At 36.7% G+C, this 25,075-nt stretch overlaps 1 protein-coding gene across 1 annotated transcript in view; it reads left to right on the forward strand.

Annotated features, from left to right (window-relative positions):
* Window positions 1-25,075, forward strand: part of SATB2 (SATB homeobox 2) — a 172,841-nt gene that overhangs the window by 22,181 nt on the left and 125,585 nt on the right. The window contains exon 3 of the mRNA XM_069468896.1: window positions 735-911. Coding sequence (XP_069324997.1) covers window positions 735-911 — 177 coding nt within the window. The remainder of the gene's footprint in view (window positions 1-734; window positions 912-25,075) is intronic.

Here is a 25,075-nt window from a genome sequence, read left to right on the forward strand (position 1 = left end):
TCTTTAGGGTAGTTTACTTCTTTTCTCTGAAAACACTAGAAAAGATACTCTCTTTTCAGTAGTGACTGATGTTAATGCATAAAATAATAATTTAAACACACAAAGTTTTATATTTGGATGTATATTTTGACATACATTAAATGTAAGTTAAAACTTTCATGATTGGGTTATTTTCAGACTAATTGATCTATTTACCAGGATTAAAACAAAACAAAAACAAAACAAAACAAACAACATACAAGAGGGACTACTTTTAAATTCCTATTACTTTCTTGTACATATTCATGTAACAGCTCCTGAAATTAAACATGCCTCCCTACTAGGTATCTTACAACTGGAAGCGTTGAAATACCTTTTTAGACAAAAGCAAGTCTAATCTGAAAATACTAGTGCTGAGTAATAGTTAATGATAAAACTATAGACATTAAAGATTTGAGGGTTTGCAAGGTCACTGTGACCTCACCTATGTGCCAGGGTACCTCTGATTGGTACACTCCACTTTTTAATGACTGGAATCGGAGGGCTTCTGCCACTGCCCTGGGCAATTCTGTAATAATAGAGGGGGAAAAACTCACTGCTTTCCATTAGGCCCATATGACTAAGAGGCTTGTTTAATCTAAACCACTGTCGATCACAGATGAGTGACTTTTATAACTGTCTCTTCCCTTCCCATCGTGGTGACTGAGATTTGCTTTGTAATGTTTGTGTTTTGCTCTTGAATTTTGTCCCTTCAGGTTTGATGATTCCCGTCTTTTGTGTGGTGGAGCAGTTGGACGGCTCTCTTGAATACGACAACAGAGAAGAACATGCTGAGTTTGTCCTGGTGCGAAAAGATGTGCTTTTTAGCCAGCTGGTGGAGACAGCGCTTCTGGCCCTGGGGTATTCACACAGCTCTGCAGCTCAGGCCCAAGGTATTAATCCATCTCCCCTCTCCTCCCTGAGTCTCCTTTGTGTCATGATATGAGGAAGAGCATGTTTCCTGAAATAGTCCTCCAAACAAGGGTTGAAAGAGAATTGTCAGATTTGGTGTCTTTCCCAAACAGTGAGCAGTTTCTTGTGGAGAGTCTTATTCTCTTGTTGTTTGGGGAAGCATTTGACTAGCATCTCTAGAGCCACAAAATCAACTTGCATTTCAAAGTGATCACCATAGGTTATTTTTGTATTTATAACAGTTATTTTTCTCTAAGTCAGCAAATTAGTGTTCTCGGTGCCAATGCTGAGATATTTGACACCTAACTTATCTAAACTTTAATACACAATTCATAAAGCATTCAGTTTTCTCAGTGTATTTATTGCTTTGGGGCTATGGCTTCTGCACTTTGTGATGAGTTTTTAATTAAACAGAATGAAATGGATTCATCTTACTCTTTTGCATCTTTGAAAACTGGTTTATAGTTTTGATGTGATCTATTCAATTAAAAAATGTTGCAGTGTTTTTGTGATCAATTTCTTTTACCTATTTAATTAAATATTAAAATTGCATCATTATTTCAGTATATATTGTACAACACTGGGGATCCCCTTGTGAGCTTTTGTTGTTTCATTCTGAAGCATAGCCCATTGTTCTTTCATGCCAAAGAATTGACAAAACAAATAACAAAAATACCCCCTAAACCTTGAATAATGGCAAAAATTTTTTTTGATATAATGGAATTATTATTTTTGTTTTTCAGCTGAAATGACTGAATTGTATAGTTTATGATTATGTTTATAACTAAAGGAGAGAAATATGTAACTTCCATGTCTTACTTTACATATTATTTTCCTATGTTACTTTCTTTAGTTAAATTTATGTATGTGTCAAGGATCTTTGCTATTTTTTTTGTGAGTGTCTCTTCATATCATTTGTAAGAACTATCAGAGCTTCATTTTTCTGGTAAGGACACTGTGAGAGATTAAGCATTTATACATAGTTAGAAATATGGTGACCAAGGACGTGGGATTTAAATTCCCAAGCTCTTGAATCTGATTCTGTAAGTACATCATTGCTTTTTAAAAAATATTTTAAGTATTCAAGTTATACCTTAGTTCTACCAAGAAAGCAACCCACTTGAAACCAGGGGTCATGAATTTTTTTCTTAGACAGGTAGTAGCCTACGAGTTATTGTGAGTCCGAGTGTAGTGTGAATCCCAGCACATGGCCAGGCTGGGTGCGGTGATGTAGCTGAATTGTAGAGTCCTGTGCTTTCAAAGCAGCATGATAAAGGATGGTTCATTTTCTTTCTCTGACGACTTTTCCTTCTTGTGTGAGGGATTTAGGATTTGATCCTGAGCAAATTGCATAGCGGGCACCATTGCTTTTATTTCATGCTATGTACCTAAATGAAATAAAAGAACCCCCCTCCCTTCCCCCCATAAACTTTTCATGCCATTTTAGGGATATTTTTCTCTGAATGTAAGGTCATTGTGTCCCACTGCTTGCATCCTGGTGTGCCAGCGTCCTGTTTGACAGGGCTATCCATCTCAGTTAGCACGGCTGCTCAATGCGTCGTGAGCTCACATGTGGAACACAGAGCACTAAGTGGCCAAGATTTCATTCTTGGCACATGCTGAGGGAAGGGGCTCTCAGGAAATTTGCACTAGGGAGTCACACTATGCCTTTCAGTGATGTGGACTGAGAGTTCTACTCACCAAGGTGAGATATATAAGCAATAAATATCATTTACAGTGGAGGGAGGATTAAACAAGGGACAAGTCAAAAATGATTATTTGCTTCTTCAACATTTTTGAAAATTAAGATTTAAAAATGTTAAATATTATACATTTTATAAATTGTATCAATATTCTGAAGGTGCTCTAGATCACAAATGTACTTTATTTTATAGGTAAGCAAAGATTTTATCACTAGGTCCTGTACTGTAATCTCACAAAGGAAAGAAAAAAAAAATATCACAGTTTATTTTGTTTTAAATTAGGCTGATGATCTCTGTTTTGGGTAAATGGAAAATCTTAGAACTGTTTATTTTGAAATGAACTTACTAAATCTTTGTTGTCATTCAGACCATTAAAAGTGTGCCATTTACTGCATGTTTATTATAAACCAAACAGCATGCGTGATAAGACAGTTCATTCATGTGCTGGACAAACTGCAGAGCAAGAAAAAGACAGAAAAGGAGGTAGAACAAAATAGGACTTTTTTTTTTTTTTTTGGAAACAGAGCCTTTCTCTGTTGCCTGGGCTAGAGTGCCATGGCATCAGTCTAGTTCACAGCAACCTCAAACTCCTGGGAGATCAAGTGATCCTCCTGCCTGAGCCTCCCATGTAGCTGGGACTACCGGCACATACCACCAAGCCCTGCTGATTTCTTCTATTTTTAGTAGAGATGGGGTCTCACCGGTCTTGAACTCCTGAGCTCAAGCAATCCTCCTGCCTTGTCCTCCCAGAGTGCTAGGATTACAGGCATGAGCCACCGTATCCGGACAAAATATGAGTTTTTGGTGGTAAAAGGAGCGGGGTTTTATGTGTATAGTTTTCTTTTTTGTTGTTTTTGTATTTGTTTTGTTGTTTGTTTAGTGTTTACATAATTCCTTCAAGATAGGGGAACCCTTGGGGGACCCCCTAGGAAATCCATTTGCAACAGAGAAACTGCGGTGTTCTAGAATCTCTTTTTCCTATGCTGAAAAAGTTGGGTAGAGCTAAACTATAAGAATAGTGGGTTGCTTGAGCCTATTTAAAAAAATTGAGGCTTAGAAACATGATTTTTTTCCTTTTGATATGACCAGAAAAGAGTTTCAGTAATTGAATTTACTACCTGTAAAAGAGAAAATACATTAGCAATGTTATTATTTTGGAATGGTGCCTAGGTCCCGATGACTAAGCAGGGAACTATGCTCTTGTGAACACGGGATAGTCAGGTTCTTTCTTTAAGAGGGCATTCCCTCCAGGTGAGCTGAAGAGATTTTATTAAGAAAGAATATTTGCTTCTAAATAATGATAGAAATCCTACTAAAATGAAGCTCAGGGATTTTTCTCCCAGTTTTAACAGTAACCTTTATATGAAGGCAGATTTGGGACCCAAGAGAGAGTAAGGATGCGAGTTACTGTCATAAACCATGGGAACTGTGTTTCTAGATGGCCCATACCCTCCATTTCCCAACACACGTATCACTAACTGTGGTTCTCAAGGATATGAGATACTATTCATCAAACCTGCTGTTTTGCATATGCAAAAAGCCAAAAGCTGGCAGGTCCTTTGCTTCTCTCAAAATAGGTAGACTAAGGTCTAATGAACTGTAAGCACGTTTTACATTATATCATGGGCTGTGAGTTCATGTCTCTGCATCAAGTCTTCGAGTCTTTCAGAAGGGTGTTATCCCAGGGTATTGCTGCTACTCGAGGGGCATCAGAGTCCTCTGATCCCCCAGCTTAGACTCACCACTCCCTTTCTTCTTCTTTCTTCTTTCCTTTTCGTCCTTTCAATTCTTCCCCATAAGGCTTTTGGTAATAGCTGTGGAGCTCTCCACACCATCCAGAATTCTGTAGCCCACTGGTTAAGAAGTGATTCATACTTGCCAACGTGGATAGTGGACTTGGGGAGGCAGCCGTGATGACAAGGTGATGCCTCATTGTGCATATTTGACTTAACTAGTCAGTGGTCACTTTATCTCTCCCCTGCTTCCTGTAAATTTTGAAATACATTTTAAAATTTATTTTTGACCAATTTTATTTAAAAACAAACATGCTTAGCAAGAAATAAGCAAGTATCCTTTCTGCCTGGATATTTTTAAGGTCAAAATTATGGGTTCAAGAAGAGGTATATTAATCATCATTATTTCTTTTTTATATTGGAGTATTTACATTTATGCAGTCATTTTAAATGATGTTTTTAAGAAGTGGCACAGAGGCCGGGCGCGGTGGCTCACGCCTGTAATCCTAGCACTCTGGGAGGCCGAGGCGGGTGGATCGCTCGAGGTCAGGAGTTCGAGACCAGCCTGAGCAAGAGCGAGACCTCTGTCTCTACTAAAAATAGAAAGAAATTATCTGGCCAACTAAAATATATATAGAAAAAATTAGCTGGGCATGGTGGCGCATGCCTGTAGTCCCAGCTACTCGGGAGCCTGAGGCAGTAGGATTGCTTGAGCTCAGGAGTTTGAGGTTGCTGTGAACTAGGCTGACGCCACGGCACTCACTCTAGCCCAGGCAACAAAGCGAGACTCTGTCTCAAAAAAGAAAGAAAAAAAAAAAAAGTGGCACAGAAAAATGTATTTAATAAGTGTTACATCAGTCAAAGCAGAGTGTCAAATACAATCTCAATTATGTAAAATTCCACATATATGCATAGAAGAAAGACAAAGGAAATATATTGACATGTCAACAGGCTGGGTGTTAGGGTGATGTGGGATTTTCTTCTTTTTCTAATCAGAAAAAAAAATACGTAGCTAGGAAATTCTACTTCCTCTGTGAATTGTTCTCTGAATAAGTGGGAAGTTGTTATGTCTACCTTACTCCTCAATTTTGATAAGCAGTTTGCTATGTTCCTAATTTGTCCATCAGTGTAAAAACATGCATGATACAGATACATTTTTATTTTTTTCAGTGTAAGGTTAAAAAAAGAATCAGTAAGTCATTAATGAGCCCTTGTAATGTATAAACGTAGGGATTTCTTACAGTTTTAATAGTGCTAGACAACGATTGAGCAATTACTATATTATGCTGGGCACTGTTCTAAGAGATTTACATGTACTGACTACTTTAATTCTCTCAGTAGCCTTTTGAAGTAAGTTATCACATGTTTCCCATTTCACAGAAGAGGAAACTGAGGCAGAGAAAGAAGAGGAGTAACTTTGCCAGGGGCACAGGCTGGTGGGTGGAAGAGCTGAAATCTGAAGTCCATTGACCCATGTCCAGGGTCAGGGTTCTTAACCATAGGGCTGTCCTGTGATTGATCTGATCACTAGCAGTTTAGAGTTAGGGTAGCAACTAATGCTTATTTACTACTTGCTCTTTACTTTTCACATAAGCCCAAAGGGGCAGGACATTTTAGATTGGGTGTTTACTAAATACATGATGATTATATTTATTTGATGGTGATATTTATATATTTCATTTGCATGATGAAATATATAGAGGTACTTTTCCAAGGTAACTGAGACAGACTTCATTCAAACTTAAAAGCAAAAAAACTAAACCTCACAGAATTGTTGTCTGTTGAAGCCAACTTCTAAAATTCAATACCTATAGAGGGTGGGTAATAGGTTGAGTGATTCAAATATACAGTTCTTGCCTATGTGGCCAAAATGAGTCCTGACATGAAAATAGAGCATATTCCTAAGCTACAAGTTTCTGAACAAAACTTTTAGAAATATTTTCAGTGTTGGTCTGGACCTCATTTGTTTGAAGGCATTTTATGTAGGAAGAATAATTTCAGTCTCTGAACTAGAAACAATGACAAGAATAAATAGAAGAATAAGATGCAAAACCAAAATATTATACTAAGGATTTTTATTAAAAATGATCTATTTATTTTTTATTACCATTTTATATATTATTCATTTATTTATTATATGCTTACCAGTGTATTAGCTCTTTACAATATACTGTTGGGAAGATCTTTACATAGAAGATACTTTTAAGGTAAATTTCATCATTAGAAATGAATACCCTTTTAATTTAAATGATTCAGTGCTTGAAATGCTCTGCTCTTAAATTCTCTAAAATTTTTTTCTTATGGAAAGATGCAACATATACAAATTCAAGAGACTTGTGTGTCAAATATTCATGAACTCTCCTCATCTAGGATCAACAATTAGAAATTCATGGCCGATCCTGTCTCGTCTCTGTCCCTACCTATTTCTTGCTCCTCCCCCACTGAAATATTTCAAAGTATATCCTAGACTTCATATTTTATCCATAAATATTTTCCTAAATATCTTTAAAAGATAAAGACTCTTTTAAAAACTAACCATAATGCCATTATCAGTCCTAAGAAATGGTAATTCCTTAATATCAGGAAATATTCAGTAAAGGTTCAAATTTTCCTATTTTATAATTTTTTTCTATTGGTTTGTTCAAATCAGGAGGCATACAAATCTATAAATTACACTTGTTGATACGTCCCTTAAGTCTTTTTGAATCTCTGGGTCATCTTCTATCCTCTCAAATTTTAAAAATTTATTTTTTAAAACTTATGTGTGCTGCTTTAATTCAGAATTATTTTTGTTTGGTAAAATTAGCAAAGATTCTAACCCTAAAAATTCCTTCAAATTCTACAATTTCAAATAAATAATTAGAAAGCTCAATCATAACCTTGGAAAGAAATTCAGAAATTCACACTTTTTTTTTTTTGAGAGAGGATGGTGAAAAGGCATATGTTGTCTGGAGCCAAAAGGTTTTGTATGCTCTGAAAGTTTGACATTTTCCCTATTGAAAATGTTTAAAATGATCTCTCGTCTTGTCTTGCTTTCTCTGTTTCTTTCTTTGGCTCTCTCTCTCTCTTTTTTTTTTTTTTTCACTTTTCCTTCTTTAATTAAACTCTCATGTTTGGGAGTCTTTCAGCAGTTTTTTCTTTATAAGGGCAATGTTGAAAAAAGGTGCATATTTAGAAATTTTAGGCCTTGGAGCGAACTTTTAACAAACAAGCTGCTTTTTAAAAAATTCTGCGGCTACCAAAAGAGAGCTGAAAAAGCTATCCCAAATTACTGTTAACCATGTCTCAGCCCTCATTAGAGCTGGATGGGCCAAAATGTAAAACACTGGCTTCGAGGACACAGTTCTCTATGACAGACCCCTCATACTCTCACCTCCTCTGCTACATGAAACTTAATATTCATACATATGTCTGTATGCACATATGTGCATTCACATGCACTCGGCTGAACCTGAAACACTATTTTCTAACTACATGCCAAGGGAAAAAATAATGCTCATCTTATTTCCTTGTCCAGTACATAGTTAAGATTGAATATCTTATGTAAATGTTTATAGTTCTGTGTTCCTTGTATTTGTTATGTGGGCATAAATATGTATTATTTTAAATACATAGATAGGTAATTATGGCTCATATGAAGGTCAGCTGATGGAAATATTGTCTATATGTAGGCTTGTAGAGAGTGAAGACCCTATCCAACTTGATTTTCAGAATGCCTAGCAGTTGAGTAGATAGTGTTTGATAAAAACTGTTGAGAACAGTGAATGAATGTGTGATCCCACTTTACCTCTGATCTTACAATTTCTATTTGCCCATTTAAGAAAATTCTATCAGTGAAAATATTTCATTAAAAAATCTAGCTCATTATTCCCTCCACAACGAGGAAAGTATTTAGCAATGTTTTTGGTTGTCTGTTTTGTTTGGGGCAATTGGCCATGGTCGCAATTAGCTTTGGTGTATTTTTTTTTTTTTAATTGCTTAAAGTCCTTCTTCTTAGTAGGCCCATTAATACCCATGACCTGGAGGGGATGGATCATTTGAGGCATTTATGTAAAATAATCTAGGTTAAACAAAGTGACTCACAGAGATCCACATCCTTTACTTAATAACTCAGATGTGTCCCATTAAAATATATAGCTTTAAGGAGTTATGAGTATAAAACCTACAGCCTAAAATTGGTGATGTTTTGATATGATTCATATTGTGTTTAATTTTTTATTTTATTCCCTTCTAAAGCATAACTGTCTTTTACTAAGGTATAGGTTTTAATTGCAAGGTAGAGTCATTTGCTGAAGACTTATGTCTGTCTGTGCTTTAAGAAGATGCAGTACAGATTTCATTCAAGGAACTTAGTTGGTAAAGAGCACATTCATTAAAACACTTATAAATGCTTCAATAGTGCTATTACCTTTTGGGTAGATCCTTTCCATTCAAAACTCTTTATTGATACACCTCTTAGTTTTGGCATCACATTTCAACTCTGAAGTCTATTTTGATATTCATAATTGACAGTAAAAATGTCTTGGCCATAGAACATTTTGTAATATTAGAATGCTTTTTAAAAACTCCCTGCTTCCTGTTTTTTTCTTTGGAAAAGATTTCTATCATTTAAGTATTATAATTTCAGCTAACTTTTTGCAAAATTGTGAAATTTCAGAATTGTAGATCTTTCACTTCATATTTTAGCTTATGTTTTACATTTATACTTTGTCCAGATCTTCTCAGATACAATGTTATTGTGTTTTTATGTTCGTGTGGGATCTAAATTCCATAATTCATTCATCTGCATAGTATCAGTAAGTAGTCAATTTATTTATTACTTATTTCAATAGTTTGGCATGTGAGTGGGTCCCTGAGCTGTTAGGGACCCCCTCTTCTATCTGCAGTGTGGCAGAAGGAAGTCTCAGTGGTGGTTGTGAGCAGCAGGGTAAAAAGTGAGCATTCAGCTAGCTGGTCACACTTGGGCACCTTGGTTTGGTTTTCTAGGTGCCAGATAAATTTCACATGACTGTGATGAGCATTTAAAACCCAGTGCCTTAAAATGTAATGCTTTTTTTGACCGCAGCTTTAAGAGCTCTAAAGGATCTTAAGTCAAGGCTTTAGAACAGGTGCCATTTGCTTGCTCAAAAGAGGTAATTGGCAAAATTATTTGTTTGTCAATGAGAGAAAACACAAAGGTTTTCCTCTGTCTGTCTCTTTTTGGTTTGAAGAAATATCGCTCAGGACAGAACGGCAAATCTGCGCTACTGTTTTACAAGCTCTTTAGTAAAGTTGGGAAAGATTGCTGTGGGCTATATGCAAATGAGACAGCCAAGGTTCCCCCCTCAACTTCCAGCTCCTGCTCAGCAGAGAGATACTTCCAGCATATTCTTTCTGTCAGTTTTATAAATCCAAGGATGGGATGCTGAAAAGCTCATAGCACATTTCAAACCTGTGCCCTCAATGATTTGGCTGCATAAGCCTAATAATCTCCCAAATATTAGTAAAAGCCTACCATCACAGGAGCTGAGTTAAGAGGGCAGTCTGTTCTTGATTGAAAGCTCTGAACAGTTTTACCAACTTCAAATGGTGGTTCTTCCTGAGAATATGTGCTCCAGAGTCACGGTAATAACAATTCTAAATGTCTTGTCTTATTATGAATATAGTAATTCTTTAAAGGAGTGGGGAAACTTCTTTTAAAGGGGGCCTGTTTTAGATAATCTGCAGTGGAAGATATATCAGAATTACTTGGAAAGAAATCACTTTATTATGATCTTTAGTCTTTTGAGCACAATTGGAATATAGGTGGTTGAGTTTTACTATTCTCATTTTGTGGATATGAAAACTACAAAGAAACTTTTAAAGATTACACCTTGATTCTCTGCTTCTTTAGCATTGTATCGTTTTATCTATTCATTTAGCAAATATAGTATTTATTGTCTTTTATGTGCCAGGCATTGTTCTAGGTGTTGGGAACACAGCAAAGGCCAAATGTATAATGCCCCTGCCCTCAGTATACTTACATTCTTGTATGTAGGGGAGATAGAAAATAAATAACTCAATATATAATAAAATGTTAGGTAAGACCAGACATTGTATCATGCTTACCCTGTTCTCTCCATTTTGCCTGGAACTAGGGTTTTGGCAAATTTAGGCTTCTGGAAAATAGCTGCATAACTAGAATAAGATGGAAGGTTTTGAGTGAGTTTTGAGGGGTAGAAAATAAAATAATGTGACACTTAGAAAGTTAAGTTTCAGTTTTCTGAAAAATTTACCTACATGGACTAACTCAAGTTTGGAATAGGATAAATGTAACATTGTTAGAATTAGCTTATATTAAGCCATGGTTTAGTTTTCATGAGGGAAACTGAAGCTTTTTCATAATATACATTTTATGAATATATTTCATAAAATTAGTTAATATTTATTGAGTGCTTCTTATGTATCAGACACTGTTCTAGGTGCTTAACATATATTAACTCATTTAATTTTTATAATAACCATATGAAACACATAGTATTTTTATTCACATTTTACCAGTGAAGAAACTGAGGCTTGGAGAGGCAAGTGGTTTGACCAATGTTAAAAACTGGCTCCAGAGAATATGTACTTAACCAATATCCCATTCGGTGGCATTATATTTCTAGTCTGTCAGATTGAGTCTAGAATTCAAACTAATAGTAACTATACTTTATAGGCATAAACCAAAGGTTGACATTTCGGAATTGGTAACTTCATGAACTCATATATTTTTAAATTTTGTGTAGAGATTGTTTTGGGTTTAAATAACTAAATTGATCTTGCTATCTTGGCATGGCATTTTATGAGAACCAATTTTATTAGACCCCATTTTTGTATATCTAAGCTCCTTATAAACTTACAGAGTTTTAAAAAATCTTTTCCTGATGGTAAAGTAATGCTTGTCAACTACAGAAAAATAAAAAATAAAAAAAGCTAAGACAAAAATCTCCCATAGACCAACTACCTAAATGTAAGTATTGGTAACGTTTTGGGTTATTTCCCTTTGGTTACAGTTCTATGCATGCTTTTTATATAGTTGAAATCACAGGTATGGGGGTATTTTCACCTGTGGTTCTCAGTTAACATTATGAGGTGTAATTTCCATATTATTTATTATTAATTCTAATACTACATAACAGTTTGGGTTTTCAAATCAAATTAGAAATATTAGTTTTCTTTTGATTGTCTACACTCTAGAAGGATTTAGGAATGTTCAGTAAATTAGGATGTGTTAAGTGCAGATATTATACCTAGTACGTGCTGAGCAAGCAGAGTGATTTATTCCAATATTTGTCTGCATATAGAATTATCCTTTGAAAATAAATTCTTTTCATTGGTTCATGGCAGGTAAAAGACCAGTTATTAAAAACAACTTTTTTGGCATTGGCCTGCTTTCTTTCTTACCTCTTCCTCATGGTAAAGAATTAAGTAATTTTTTTTTTAAATGTGGAAGAAGGGTAAAAAAGACATTATATCATTCAGAAAACTTTAATTGATTTCATATTTGTTTTTGTAATAATCTTGTTCTTGCCCACATTTTGGTCTTTTTCTTCTTTAGAAAACACACAGCATTGTGTGGGTTAGTTACTGAGTACTTACTAGTTTCACAATGACAGTCCTCTGTTAAGATGTCCCTTTGCCCAGGAATTAATAACTGATGACAGTTTGTCTATTTGTTAGCCTCTGTTTATTTTTTATTGTTAATTTTTTATTCTTTTTTATTTCTTTTCCTTTATCTGTTTTTTTAAATTTAATTTTCTATTTCTGTTTCATTCAAACCAGAAGCCTCTGATTTTTGCTATATGCATAGAGATTTTATGAAAGAGTCATTGGGAGAAACTCTTGGGAAGGTTTTACCTGTGTTTGAATTGAGGACAGCCCACTACTGAAGGCAGGGAATTTGTCAAACAAATCATGCAAGCGCCCATGCTTGCAGGAGCAATAGGTTGTAATCCCTTTTGGTGGTTTATTCATACTGCAACCTCAGGTCCTGCTGGGTATGGAAAAGAGATGAGCATCACTCCATCTCCCTCTGCATTTTATAATTCTAAAATTGACTCAGCTTCTTTTCACAGTCTTCCCTGTAGCTTAGCAGGTGTGAGATGGGCCTAGCTAGAATTCATACATATTTGGCCTCCTATCCTGAACCTTTTCCCAGTAGCATCATTGGTTCTGTTCTGGATAGTCTCCCTTCTGTGTGCTTTTTGGGAATCATTTAGCTCACACTGAGGTCTGTCCTCAGAGGTAAGGATCATTCTTTTCCTATGTGAGTATGTTGGTGCCACCCCCGACCCCCCCGAAAGAAGTATTTCCTTTCAATAAATATCTAGGTGTGTTTTCATAGTAGATATAGTGAGGATTGATTCACATTTATATAGCTCAAATTGTCTATTAACATGTATTCATTTAACCAAAAGTATCAGTTTATATGAAAGAAGAATTTTAGTTACAATACTGATGTTTTATCATAAGTATACAAATCAGAGATATCTATGTAACATATAAAGTTGTACCTATTATACTCCTTTTTTACTTGTAACCCCCAGTGGATATTAAAATGCACGTATTTGCAGTTTTAAACTAATGTAGTTAAGATTAACAATTGCTTTTCCATCTTACTTATTAGGATGAATTTCCTGTTGCAACTAATGATAAAACTATGACTTTATCTGAGTGATTTGACAGATTCTAATTTAACCAGGTAAATTAAAAGAAATAGGCCCAATTCTGCTTTAAATAAGGGGGATTAAAACACTTGTGGGGTGTAGTGGCATGTTCTCCCAGGAGACTGAGGTGTTACTTAGTATTTAATAAGGGATCCTAGCTGCATTATCTTGAAGTTCAGTAAAATAACCAATTTATCATTCAAACAAGCGTCCTCCAACAAGGTATTTTTCTCTTATCTCCCATTGGAATGCCTTAGTAGTAGCCAGCAAGACATAGTCATATTAGGTTTTCATGTCTGTTTAGTCCTTAAAAAAAGAATGCTGTGGGTATCATTGCTAATTATAATGCTAGCAAACACAAGCTTACTGTGTGTCAGTCACTATTCTAAATATGTTGCAAATGTTAACTCATTTAATGCTTACGAATCTTGTGTGGCATAGGTATCATACTCTCCATTTTACAGCTGAGGAAACAGAGGCACAGAGAGGTTAAGTGACTTACCCAGGGCACACAGCAAGTAAGTATTGGAGACAGGATGTAAATGTTCACACTTAGGTATTCTTGAGACAGTGCCTTAGCTATTACGCCCCTCTGCCTCTGTCATGATTGAGGCATTGTTCAGATAGCAGGTTATTATTAAGAATATGAATAAAAGCCCCTATACAGCCTGACCCAATATAACTAGACTATCTCATTAAAATGCTAAATGTTTCTCCCTCTTTTTCCTTTATTCTTTTTCTTCAGGGGGTAGGTTGGGAGGAAGGGAGAGAGGGCGAGAACTTCAAAGACATTACAAATGCATTCTACTTAATCTGAAATATTTTGATGCTTCTGGAAAAGTGAGATGATTTAATTTCATATATAATTGCATAAGGAATTATAAATTATGTTTTCTAAAATACCTATGACACTAAACCACAAAATGAACAGATAAAACTGATTTGTTCTCTGACAAATCAAGATCTATGACAGTGTTTTCATTACAAGTGCCGTTTGTGCGGATGGAGCAGCTGAGCGCGCTGCGAGATGACGAGAGCCGTTCCCAGGCGGCACTGCTTTCACATGGACATCCCGGGTGATTTATAACCCGTGCTAAAATTTTTTTAAAACGTGCTGTCAAGCAAAGTCCAGGTTGAACTTATAAAGTCATGGAATGCAGATATATCTTTCTAATTGACCTTCTTTAGCATAAACTTACTCCTCAGAAATAAGTTGTTTTATTCTGTGGGGAGAACAGACCATTTTTAGGAGACTGGAGATGCCATTTAGAAAATTATCTTAGTGTATTTAATGATTTCCTGGAAGATACGTGTTGGCTTCTGGAGGGTAATGTATTCAGAGTAAGACTGAGTAAGAATTCTTTTTTCCTCTCACTGGCCTAAAAACAGTGTGTTCTAGGTCTCTGTGGTAGTAGAAGGTGAAAACTCAGAATTTGTATGTTTGAGTGGAGGCACTTCTCAAAGGACCTGTGTCCCCAAGCTGCCACAGTCATTTGTTTGTCTTGAATTTAAAAAGGGCTTTGAAATGTGTGGAACCAAATAGTTCTATTTGTAGTACTGGTGATTCTGGGAAAACGAAAGCACGGCCTGCCGAGAGGCTGGATTAGCAGTGGCACTGGATGAGCATCTTGGTTTTGCTGTGCAGCGATGGATTTTTCACTGAGCCACTCGGAATCACTCACCTGGTCCCTTTTGTGATCCGTGACATCTGATTTGTGATGAGTGGGCAGGAACAGGAGTGGCATCCAGACCTTTGAGTCAAAGAGGATAAAAAGGAACCCCATACAGCAGACCATGGTCTATTTTGCATCAGATTCTGGCCTGATGAATTCAGAGACACAGGGGACATTATTCTACAACTGGGACTTGTATTAGATGCTTTATGTAATATTTTCTTTTTAGGTACATTTTCTATTATGTGTAACAAAAAGGTAGTTGGAAAGTGGTTATCAATTTAAATGTTAAAATTTATTAAGCAAACTAAATCAAATAACAAATAGTGTTGTGCAAAATTCTGAGGCTGTAGAAGTAAACCAGGTTAAGACTTGAAAGTAAAGGTCACTGATAAAATTTCACATTTGTACGTTAGTTTTTCAAAAATAATTTTGAATGTAATGAACATAAATGGTTAAAGGCAAATTATTTTACTAGTTTATTTTCCCTAAGGAACTGTTAGGAGTTGTTCCTGATGAACAATTGATCTTGGTGGCTTAGCTCATTTAACAGTCAGATCATCCTAGAGCTAATGCTGTGGAGCAGTCTTGGGCCTCCAGTTCTGTGTCTTCTATGATCTTGTTCTGATTGAGAACGTTGTAATGTAGTGGGGTGGTTAGGTGTTGTGGACTCTGGAGTCTGACTGCTGGGCTTTTGATCTTGGTGCTACTATTTCCCAGCTGTGAGACTCTATGCCTTAGTTTCCTCATCTATATATGAATTAGGGTAATAATAGTGATTCCTCCATTGGAGGGTAATTGGGAAGATTAAATGAAACCATCCAAATAAAGTGCTTTACATTGCCCTTGACACAGGGTAAAGGCTGTATAATGTTAGTTGCTATTATGATTCTTGTTGCTATTATTATTACTTTACAATGCAGAAGCCAGATGTAATGTGTTAACTTCCTTTGTTTTCTGTGGCTTCATTTCATATAGCCCCTCATTCTGAGATAACTGGATATGAATTACCAATATTATTTCCTTAATCTTTTTGATTTTCTTGAGGTATAGGAAGAATCGCTCCTCTGATATTCCTGTTTTTTAATTGACAATATCCTATTTGCTGGCCCTGCATCATCTTGGAAAAGAGTTGTTTTCTTTTTTGTGGATAAAGTGTTCTGTACTACCTTGCCTTGTTCCCCCTTTTTCCCCCCAAAGCATTTAATATATTTATATAGGCTGACAATGTAATAAAACATTCCCTCCCAAATCAACTGGTTGAAGTTGTGTATTTTAAAAAGTTAAATAGCCTTAAACTAATGACAAATGAAAATTTAAATATTCACTGATGGTCTTGTAATTCATTGAGTTAATTCTTAAGTCAAGTGGCAAGTGTTTTGTGTCTGTTCATTCTTTCTTCTGTAGAGTTCTAAACACTGAGTTACCTAAGCACAAATGCAACTTGATTGTAGTGAAGCCATCTTATTTAGCACAACTTTTTCCACAATTGTGTTGAGGAAACAGGCTATTTTCTCTTCCATTCCTCCTCTGAAATAGTTGCTCATATCTTTACTTTTCTTCTGAAGTGATTCCACTTGAGGAACGGCCTCAAAGCAAATCTAGGGCGATATGCAGCAGAAGGGATGTAAATGATTTCCTCTGGGGACACATCGTCAGTAGGTATTTGTATCCTGGAAAATTTGAATGTAATGAGAACTGAACTTGTCACCCTTGAATCACAGCTCCTTCTTTTCATTCTCCTTCCTAGACCATTTCACAGGGGATAGCCTCATGCTGAATTCCATTAGTTTGGTGCACTTTTTCCTGGCCTAAATGATCATGGCTTAAAAAAAAAATGGTGATATTTGTGTGACTAAAGAGCCCAATTAGATAAAGACAGTAGATCACGTTATGTTATATTCAGTTATGTTACAGCATCATCCAATTAACTTGTAAACAGGACAGTAAGACATGAAATGTCGGTGAATTCAAAAGTAGTAGTTTTAATTTAATTCCAATTTATTAACTTCTTTCCCCTCATCCCACCGATCTCCTTTCACTCTCACTATTTCTTTCCCTTAGCATTTAAAGTCTTCCTGTTTCTCCCTATTTTTTTAAGCAGTATTCGATTCTAAAAAAAAAAAAAAAAAAAAATTAAACCTGAATTACCTGTGGTATAACATAGCATTTGAAGAAGACCTCTCTCCTGCCAACTAGTAGATGTGTGGTCCCACTGTGTTTTTGGTGTATGTTTATTTTAATACTAGAATTACCAACTGAAAGCTAATAATACTCTAAGAAAAGTATAATTATGAAGGTAAATCTGTATCAAAAATTGCATGGTGTACCTCAAAGTCAAATATAATTATTAGTGGATAGTCTTCTATTTGATAATTATCCATTCATAGATTTGTACAGAAAGTAGTGTTTTTTAAATTGTGTAATTTTTTAATTCCATTCAGTTTCCCACAAAGTGTAATTCACTAGATCATAGACAAAATAACACACTTTGGCATAATAGAACCGCACCTGTATGGAAATAACTGAAATACTAAAATAGAAATATTAATATAAAGGCCCTTCTGCCAAATATTATAATATGATTTCTGCCAAGTCGTGGTACCCACCTCCTCCTGGGTCCAGTGGTTCTATTTTTACTTTTCTGAGTATTCACCCGTGCCCAGGCCTGTACATTTGACAGTCACATTTCTACCCTGTGGCCTTTTGCAGTGGCACTGAGGGCAATGTTGATGCTAAGTTGGCATACAGGCTTGGTGGGGCTGAGGACAGCCCTGCAGAGAAGGGCAGCTCACAGGGAGTGGTGCTGGGCCTGGAAGCCACCCTCAGAGGTCTTGAAGAGCAGGAAGGAGCATCATGCCAAGAAGGAGAAGGGCTGGACCAGGAGAGGCACACTGCAGGTGCCATAGGTCTAGCTTCTGATTATAAAGGTTTGCATAGTCACAAAAGACCTATATAAGAAGGCATTAGCGAGGTGATGGGCCATGGGTCACCCAGCAAGCACAACCTCACTGGAGACTGAGGGATTCATTCTGATGAATGAAGTATTCACCTTCTCATCAAATTAAATAACTCATCTGTAGTATTCTAATATAATTCGGATATCTGTATATATTATCTTAATGTGAACTCAGTTATTTTTTAACCAGTATGCATATTTGGTATTAAATGTTTGTTATAGCGACATGATTTTAAACATATTATGCATAGTAGCTAATAAGTTAAAACAATATTATATAGCATTTTAAATGATTAATGATAGCATTAGTGTGGCTAATGATTAGCATCTTTTTTCAGAGATTTATAGTAATTTATGACTTTGTCTCCATTTCAATTAATTGTGCACAACAGTTACTTTGTTTTAGTTATTTTGAACAGTTATTTATTTGAGGCCATGGCCATTGGGCAGATGACAAACTTATAACTATTCTCTTACTGAAAATAACATTTTCCTTTGGGGTCTGTGGTCACACATATGTAAGGTATGTGTTACAACCCTGTACTGTGAAAGAGAGCCTGTTTCTTCCTTCAGGCCCTATATTTCAATATGTAAATTTTTATGGCTCTCATTCTTATTTGAGTTATTTTGTTTTTTAGGTTTTATTCAAATTACACCGTCTCCATTGCACTTATTCCATAAATTTTTCCTCCTTGTATTATCCCCGACTTTTTGCAATCTGAACTTACTGCTTCCTTGGTATTGCTTGTGATATATCCTTTCCCACGTGGGAGGACTGCTGTCTCGCCCTCGTGCCTGGATCACTGTCACAGCATGCTGCTCATTCCCCTTCTCCTGCACGCGGGTCAGGGACCATTCATTCCCCAAGGGACAGGTGTGTGTGGATGGAGCCAGTGAGACCTTGCTCCTGCGGCAGTCCTGTTTTGTTTGTGATCCTCGGGGAGAGGAGTGACCAGCTAGCTATAGGCTTTTCTTAAGCAGAAGCCACATGGTATTTCAAAAGGAAAGGCTTTTGCAGACTGGGGCTTATGACAAGCAGGAGAGGCTGGCGCAGGGAGTATTGAGTGAGCGCTTTGACATACCGAGTCACAGCCCATTATCACTTGTGCTGGTGTCAAAACAATGCAGCAGTTTGAACTGCAGCTCCGCTCATTCCTGCTGTCACACACTCCCGTGTAAGTCATTAGAGTGTTGGCGTGGACTCTTTCCGGATCAGTCAGAGATGCATTAGAAGAGGGGAAGTGTTTATTAATTCAATTTGAGAAGTGACTATTAATCATCTGCTATGTATCAGGCATTGCGCTGGGGGAAGGAGGGTTCCCATACCAGTATAACAAGGCCCCTGACCTCAAGGTGCCTCTTGCCTGGGAGGGCACACAAGTACAGTGGCTTCATGAAGAGCAACATAGGAGGGGAGCAAACAAAATTGCTTTGAGAGTTCAAGAGAGGGAGAAATCTCATCAGGTTGTAGGGATCCGTTTAGACTGAGGAGGGAGGTGATGTGTGAGAGGGGTCTTGACAAGACTGCAAGATTTTGACGGACAGAGAGGAGGTAAGACAGACAGTTGGCAGAGAGTTCTGTTTGGCTGGTATGCAGGATATGTTTCAGAGGTATCAGGACTCAACAATCTATTGTAAAGAAGCTTGGATGCCAAGCTAAAAAGTTCATGTTTTATTTAGTGGTCTCCTGCTCAATTGAGACCACCATTGAAAGGTTTTGAATCAGTGGAGTGATATGTTAGAAATAAGTCAGTTCTTATTAAGATGGCCCTTAAGCAGTTAAGGGTGCAAGTGACTGTGTGTAGCAGAAACTCAGGAGTTTTATTTGTCTTATGTAGGTGACCAATGCAGAGGCTCTGCACAGTGCTGCCAGGGACCTGGGCTCTGTCTACCTTCCTGGCCTCTCTTCTCGTAATTGCAAATGGCCGCTGGATCTCCAGACGTCTAGTTCAGATTCCAGGCAGGAAGAAAGTGGAGAAAGAATGGCAAAAGGCCAAATGCTTCTCCTCGGGAAGCTTTGCCTTCCTTATTCTGGAAGGGACATTCTCCCCTGGGACTTTATTGTCTATCTGTTTCAGGTCTAGAGAGCCTGGGAAATCAAGTTTTTCATTAGACATAATGCTGCTCAGAAAAAGAAAATTGGGATTTTCTAGCAAGAAAGAGGACAAAGTGAATATTGGGTAGGTAGGTAGCAGTGTTGGCCACAGCTTGTTTGTGAATCTATCATGGGAAATCAGAGGGCAGAGAGCAGAGGGGTAGAAATCTAATGGTGCCAGCAGGGAGTCCTGATTAGATTCAGAGAAAAAAAATCTCACAGTTTCAATTTTAGGTTTGATTAATGAAAAAATGTAAGACAATAAGTTAGGAAAACTAGGCTTTACATCTGGCTTCATTATTAAACATGCACGTGCTGAGAGAAGCCACCTCTCTGAACCTCAGTTTTCTTATCTATAAAATTGGGGACTTCAAAGTCTGTAAGCCAAAAATCTGTGATGCTAAGAAAAGATTGCATATGTGCTTTTGAATACTGTTTTCAGATTAAACACTAAGTAAGTTATAAAAATAAACATATAGATTATGAAAAGATATAAGTTTTATTAGAAAATGTTTTCCTATTTTGAGGAACCAAAGACCTAGCAAAAATATTTCACATATTAATTTAAAATGTATCATCTAAAAAAACACTTTGTAGTATCCCTTGGCACTGGTCTTTTCTATTATCAGCTCTACAGTACTTACATTTATTTACTGTAAGGGAAGTAGGAGATAACAGATTCATTCTCTAGCCCCTGCTCTAACAGCATTATTTATAATGTGACGATTTATTACAGTCTTTTCCTGATAAATAGCTCAATTACATTCTCCATGTATTTTACAGTTCCATCTGGGGCAGCTTGTCCTATACAAAGTGAAGATACACAGTTTTTATTTCTCATCTGTGACTTGTCTCCATGGAGGGGGTGTTCTTGTTTTTGATCTATCTCTGATTTCCTCCTAAACTCACCATTATAAAGGATTGGCTCATATGTGTCACATTGTTTTAACACGGAGGGAGATAACAAAGAAATATGAAATTTGGCCTCTACCTTTGAGGGACTTATAACTTGGGGAGAGAAGACAAAAACACATCGAGCAAATAGAGAATAGCACAAATGACTAAATAACGAGGTGCTGAAGCAGATGCTTTAGTCTTTGTGTGCTGTCCATGTGGTGGGGTATGCAGCTATACGAGGGGTTCCTACTCCTGCCTCACGGTGTCTTCTGTCCTTGCTCACCGAATTGCTGACTCTTTTACCTTTTTTGGGATTTTGCTTCATAATTTGTCCCCAGAGTTCTTCTATTTTCTATTTCTCCTGCTCCATTGGCTCTTCTCTTTGCACTGCAGAAATACTCAGTCAAGACTACTCCAAACTAAGAGAGAAAGTCTCAATATTTGCTTCCTGGCTCAGCTACTACCATATCTTATATCTTCCCTGTTAAATATTTTCAGAGTATGCATCACTCTATTCTAATAGTCTAGTTCTCTTCTTTCTCATCTTTCTCATGCCCAGGTCAATAGTGCTTTTCTGCTCACCAAATTTGGGGGCCCCACAGTCTGGTCCAAGTCTTCTCTTTTCATCACCTTCCACCTATAAGACTCTTTGCATTTCCTGCCCTCCTTCAGAGGGGAATTTTCCATAGTTCCTCAGACGCACCATATTCTTCCTTGAGTTTCTGCCCTTATGCATTTTCTGAAATGCTTCCCCCTCTCCAGTTCATCTGGAAAACTTAAGACCCATTTACAATTGAGGTTATCATCCTAGGAGGATCATCTCCCCATCCCACTGTCTGTTTACCAAATAGCTTTAGTTACTTTCTTTTCTATGCTCTTGTAACTCTTATTGTTGTAAGATTAGTTAACACAGTGGATTATAGTTTATCTGTTTACATATCTCTTTTCTCTCTGGTCTGTGAGTTCTACTCTAGGAAGATGTCCTATCCACACCTACTGCCTGCCAACAGTCCACACTACACTATAACCACTATAGTCATTAAACTACTGGCTTTGGAATCACACTGCAGGAGTTCATATATTGACTCTACCGCTTGTTTGTTTTTTGACACTGGATAAGTTCGTTAACCTCCCAAAACCTCAGTTTATCTGTAAATAAAAATTATACCTACTCTCAAAATGTTGTGAGGGTAAAATGACATCCAAATAATATGTTTAGCTTATTGCCTAGAACATACTAGGCGTTCATATGAAAAGAATATTTGTGAAGAAATAAAATAGAGCAATATTCATTTGATAGTAATACTCTCTCCCTCCTCTTTGACTTCTTAATTTGTAAGTATAAGCAAGGCAAATTAAAGGGGATTGTCATGCATACATATACTTGGTGAGTTTCTGAATGGTACATTCTACTTTATAAGGATGGAGTTAAGTTTTAAGAGAAGGATGACAAAGATGGGAAGTGAAAAAACAATTTTTTTCCAAGACATAAAGACTGATTGGAAAGAAGCCTTGTCAGAGGTAGCAAAGGAAGTTTTGTTACAGAATGAAAAGGGAATGCATGTGGCAGAGGAAAAGTAAACAATTCAATGATTTGAATTTGATACATAGTAATATTGTCCAAATAAGATCTTTATCATAAGAGGAAAGAAACTACCCAAGATTAATAAATGCCATTTAGTAGCAATTACTATTTGGGTATTTTTTAATTAGGAAAAAAGTTTCCAGGCACCTAAAATCACTCATGGAGCTTTAGAAGTAAGAGCAAAAAGGACTTTTATGGCTTTTTAAAAAACTCTTTATTTTTGTATTTACAAAGGTGAATGTAAATGTTTTACCAGACCATAAGTGTATGTTTTGATCTACTTTTACACTTATTAACTGCTTAGTTATGGTAGGAAAATTCATCATAGGTTTTAACACTTGCTTTTATGATAGCCTTATGATGTAATTCCCGTGTAGTACATTGCATTAAAAAATAGTGACCACCCTGAGCAGACGGTTAAAATAATGGAGCATTCATTCTTCTTAAATTGTAGCCTAAAATATTCCATAAAGTTAGAGTAACATGCACTGGGAGAGCAACTTTTCCCAGGGAGTTGTAATCTCACCTGGAGATGGGAGATTGGTAAAGATGAATTCCCAGCATTCTTTGTCTAATTTTTTGGGAAGAAGCAAAGTTTGCAGATGATACTGGAAAATATGGAGTTCTGATAAATGAGGCATTAATAAAGTCTTATTCTAATTGTGAAGTTATCTGCACTGAGGAATAGGTGATTAGTAATAACAGTTTAACTTAAATACCAATTGAGACAAGACTACTCCCCACACCCCTCAGGAACAATGACTCATTTTACAATGTGAGTATGGAATTCAGCATGGTTGATCTCAGCTGCCTCAAATATCATTAAACTAATCTCAGAGCCTAGGATTAGATTTGGCTGAACCAAGTGTCCTTTCAGGTCAGAGTTCAAGGAGTCGTGGTTAACTCTGGGAGCAGGAGCAGGGAGGGGAACCTGCTCACGCTATTTTTTTTTAAGCAAAGGTTTTATTCTGTCGTGCTTTTAACATCCCTCAAATAGCCTTCACTGCTAAACTAACACCGATAGAAAAAGGCAGTTTGTAATCTCTATAATAGTCTGTTTGCACAGGTTATTAATGACTCTGGCCTATAGAGTGTGTACAAACCAAAAGAAAAAAAAGTTAGTGAAGGTGGGGGCAGTGATGTAGTGAGGGGGAGCCAGGCTGAACTTCCTCCCTCCTGGAGTTCTCTGCAGATTTATAATTAAATCCAGACTTAGCGGCTGTATCATTACATTGCGAAGATGAGCTAGAAACTCTTTTGAAGTTAAATTTCTTAACATCACCCCCTGCAGTAGAAAGGGCATTCGCACTGTGACCAATCCTGAAAAAGAAAACAGTGCTAAATAGTGCATGCACATTCCAAGCAAAGATTCCTTCTTCATAAACACTTGACATTCGTTGTAGGTGGTGTTATAACACCGTGGTGTAGAAAAATCTTGTCTTGATTTTTAAAGTAAGATATTGAAAATATAAAGTAGGCAGAGTTGGAGGGCACAGATTAATTTAGCCGTGATAAATGCGTTAATTCACCATCTTATCCATGGAAAAAGCTATTCCTTCAGGGAAGTGGTATTGACTATGCAATGTCTGGCAGCCACATATTGCTCTGGAAAATGTTGGAGGTTTGCACATGATCTAAATTCAGTTTCCTAACTATTATTTTCTTTGATTCCTGTTTTACATCAATAAATGTACCGTAAATGTCTTTCCTTTCAGTGAAATGTAGATCACCATTAAAATAATAGAACTGAGTAGGGCATAGAACAGGCTGTGAAAAGAGAAAAACGATGGGCTATTGGGATTACTGTTGAGTCATAAAACATAATTAAAGATCATCTCTTCCCATCCCCCACCATATTCAGGAATCTTCTGCATGGCTTCCCTGGTGAGCTTTATCCAGCCTTCACTTGGCTGCTTCCAGGGACGGAGCTCACTTACTTGTGAGGCTGTAGATGTCACCGTTTGCTCTTGTTTTATCATTCCTAGGGTTGCAAAGGAAATTGTCTTCAAAGTGTACAGATACTACTTCCTTTTCTACAGCTCAGATATTTGGAAAGTAAGATCATGCCCTCCCTAAGACTTCTTTCTTTTGGTAGGCCAAACAGCCACAGGGGTCTACATATACATTTGGTCTCTTTGCTCTCCTCTCATGCTCTGTATCACCCTTGTACCTGGTTGCTTTCTAGTTCACGGGCCTCTGATGAGACGGCCCCCAAGATGAGATGAACTCATCTTGGTACCTCACGTGTGATCTTGACTTTCTACCAATGCATTAATTCTTTTTAGCAGATGTTCACTATGGTGGCTCATATTAAGTGACCTCAATACAATAAAGTTTGTTTTTGTTTTTTGTTTGTTTCCCTTTTGCACATGAATTTATGCAAGGTCAAAAATTATATATTTATACATACATACAATTAAAAAAATAATGTATTCTTGTTAAATTTTGTTTTATTTTATATAGTCAAGTGTTGCAGCTCATTATCATTTTGAATCTGAATTATGTTATCAAGTATATTGGCCTTGTGAAATCTACAAATTCTGTAAGTATCTTTATCTAAATCACTAGTAAAACGTGGAATGGGCAGAGGCCAAGGCAGAACTCTGATGTAACCCTGACGACCGCCTTTCAGGCTGACTGTTAACTTTGAGACTATTCAGCAGGACACAAACTGCACTCTCAGGTCTACTAAGTTATTGTGAAAGATTTCTTAAGTATTTCTGCCATTCCTTTAACCCCGGTGAAAAAAGGCATGACTGTAGGTTGGCATTATACCTGTGAACTTTTTTACCTTTTAAATTTTGACCTTTGAGTAAAAATTTGAATTGTTTTGG

This window comes from Eulemur rufifrons, chromosome 1, assembly GCF_041146395.1.
Source record: "Eulemur rufifrons isolate Redbay chromosome 1, OSU_ERuf_1, whole genome shotgun sequence".
Classification (NCBI taxonomy): Eukaryota; Metazoa; Chordata; class Mammalia; order Primates; family Lemuridae; genus Eulemur; species Eulemur rufifrons.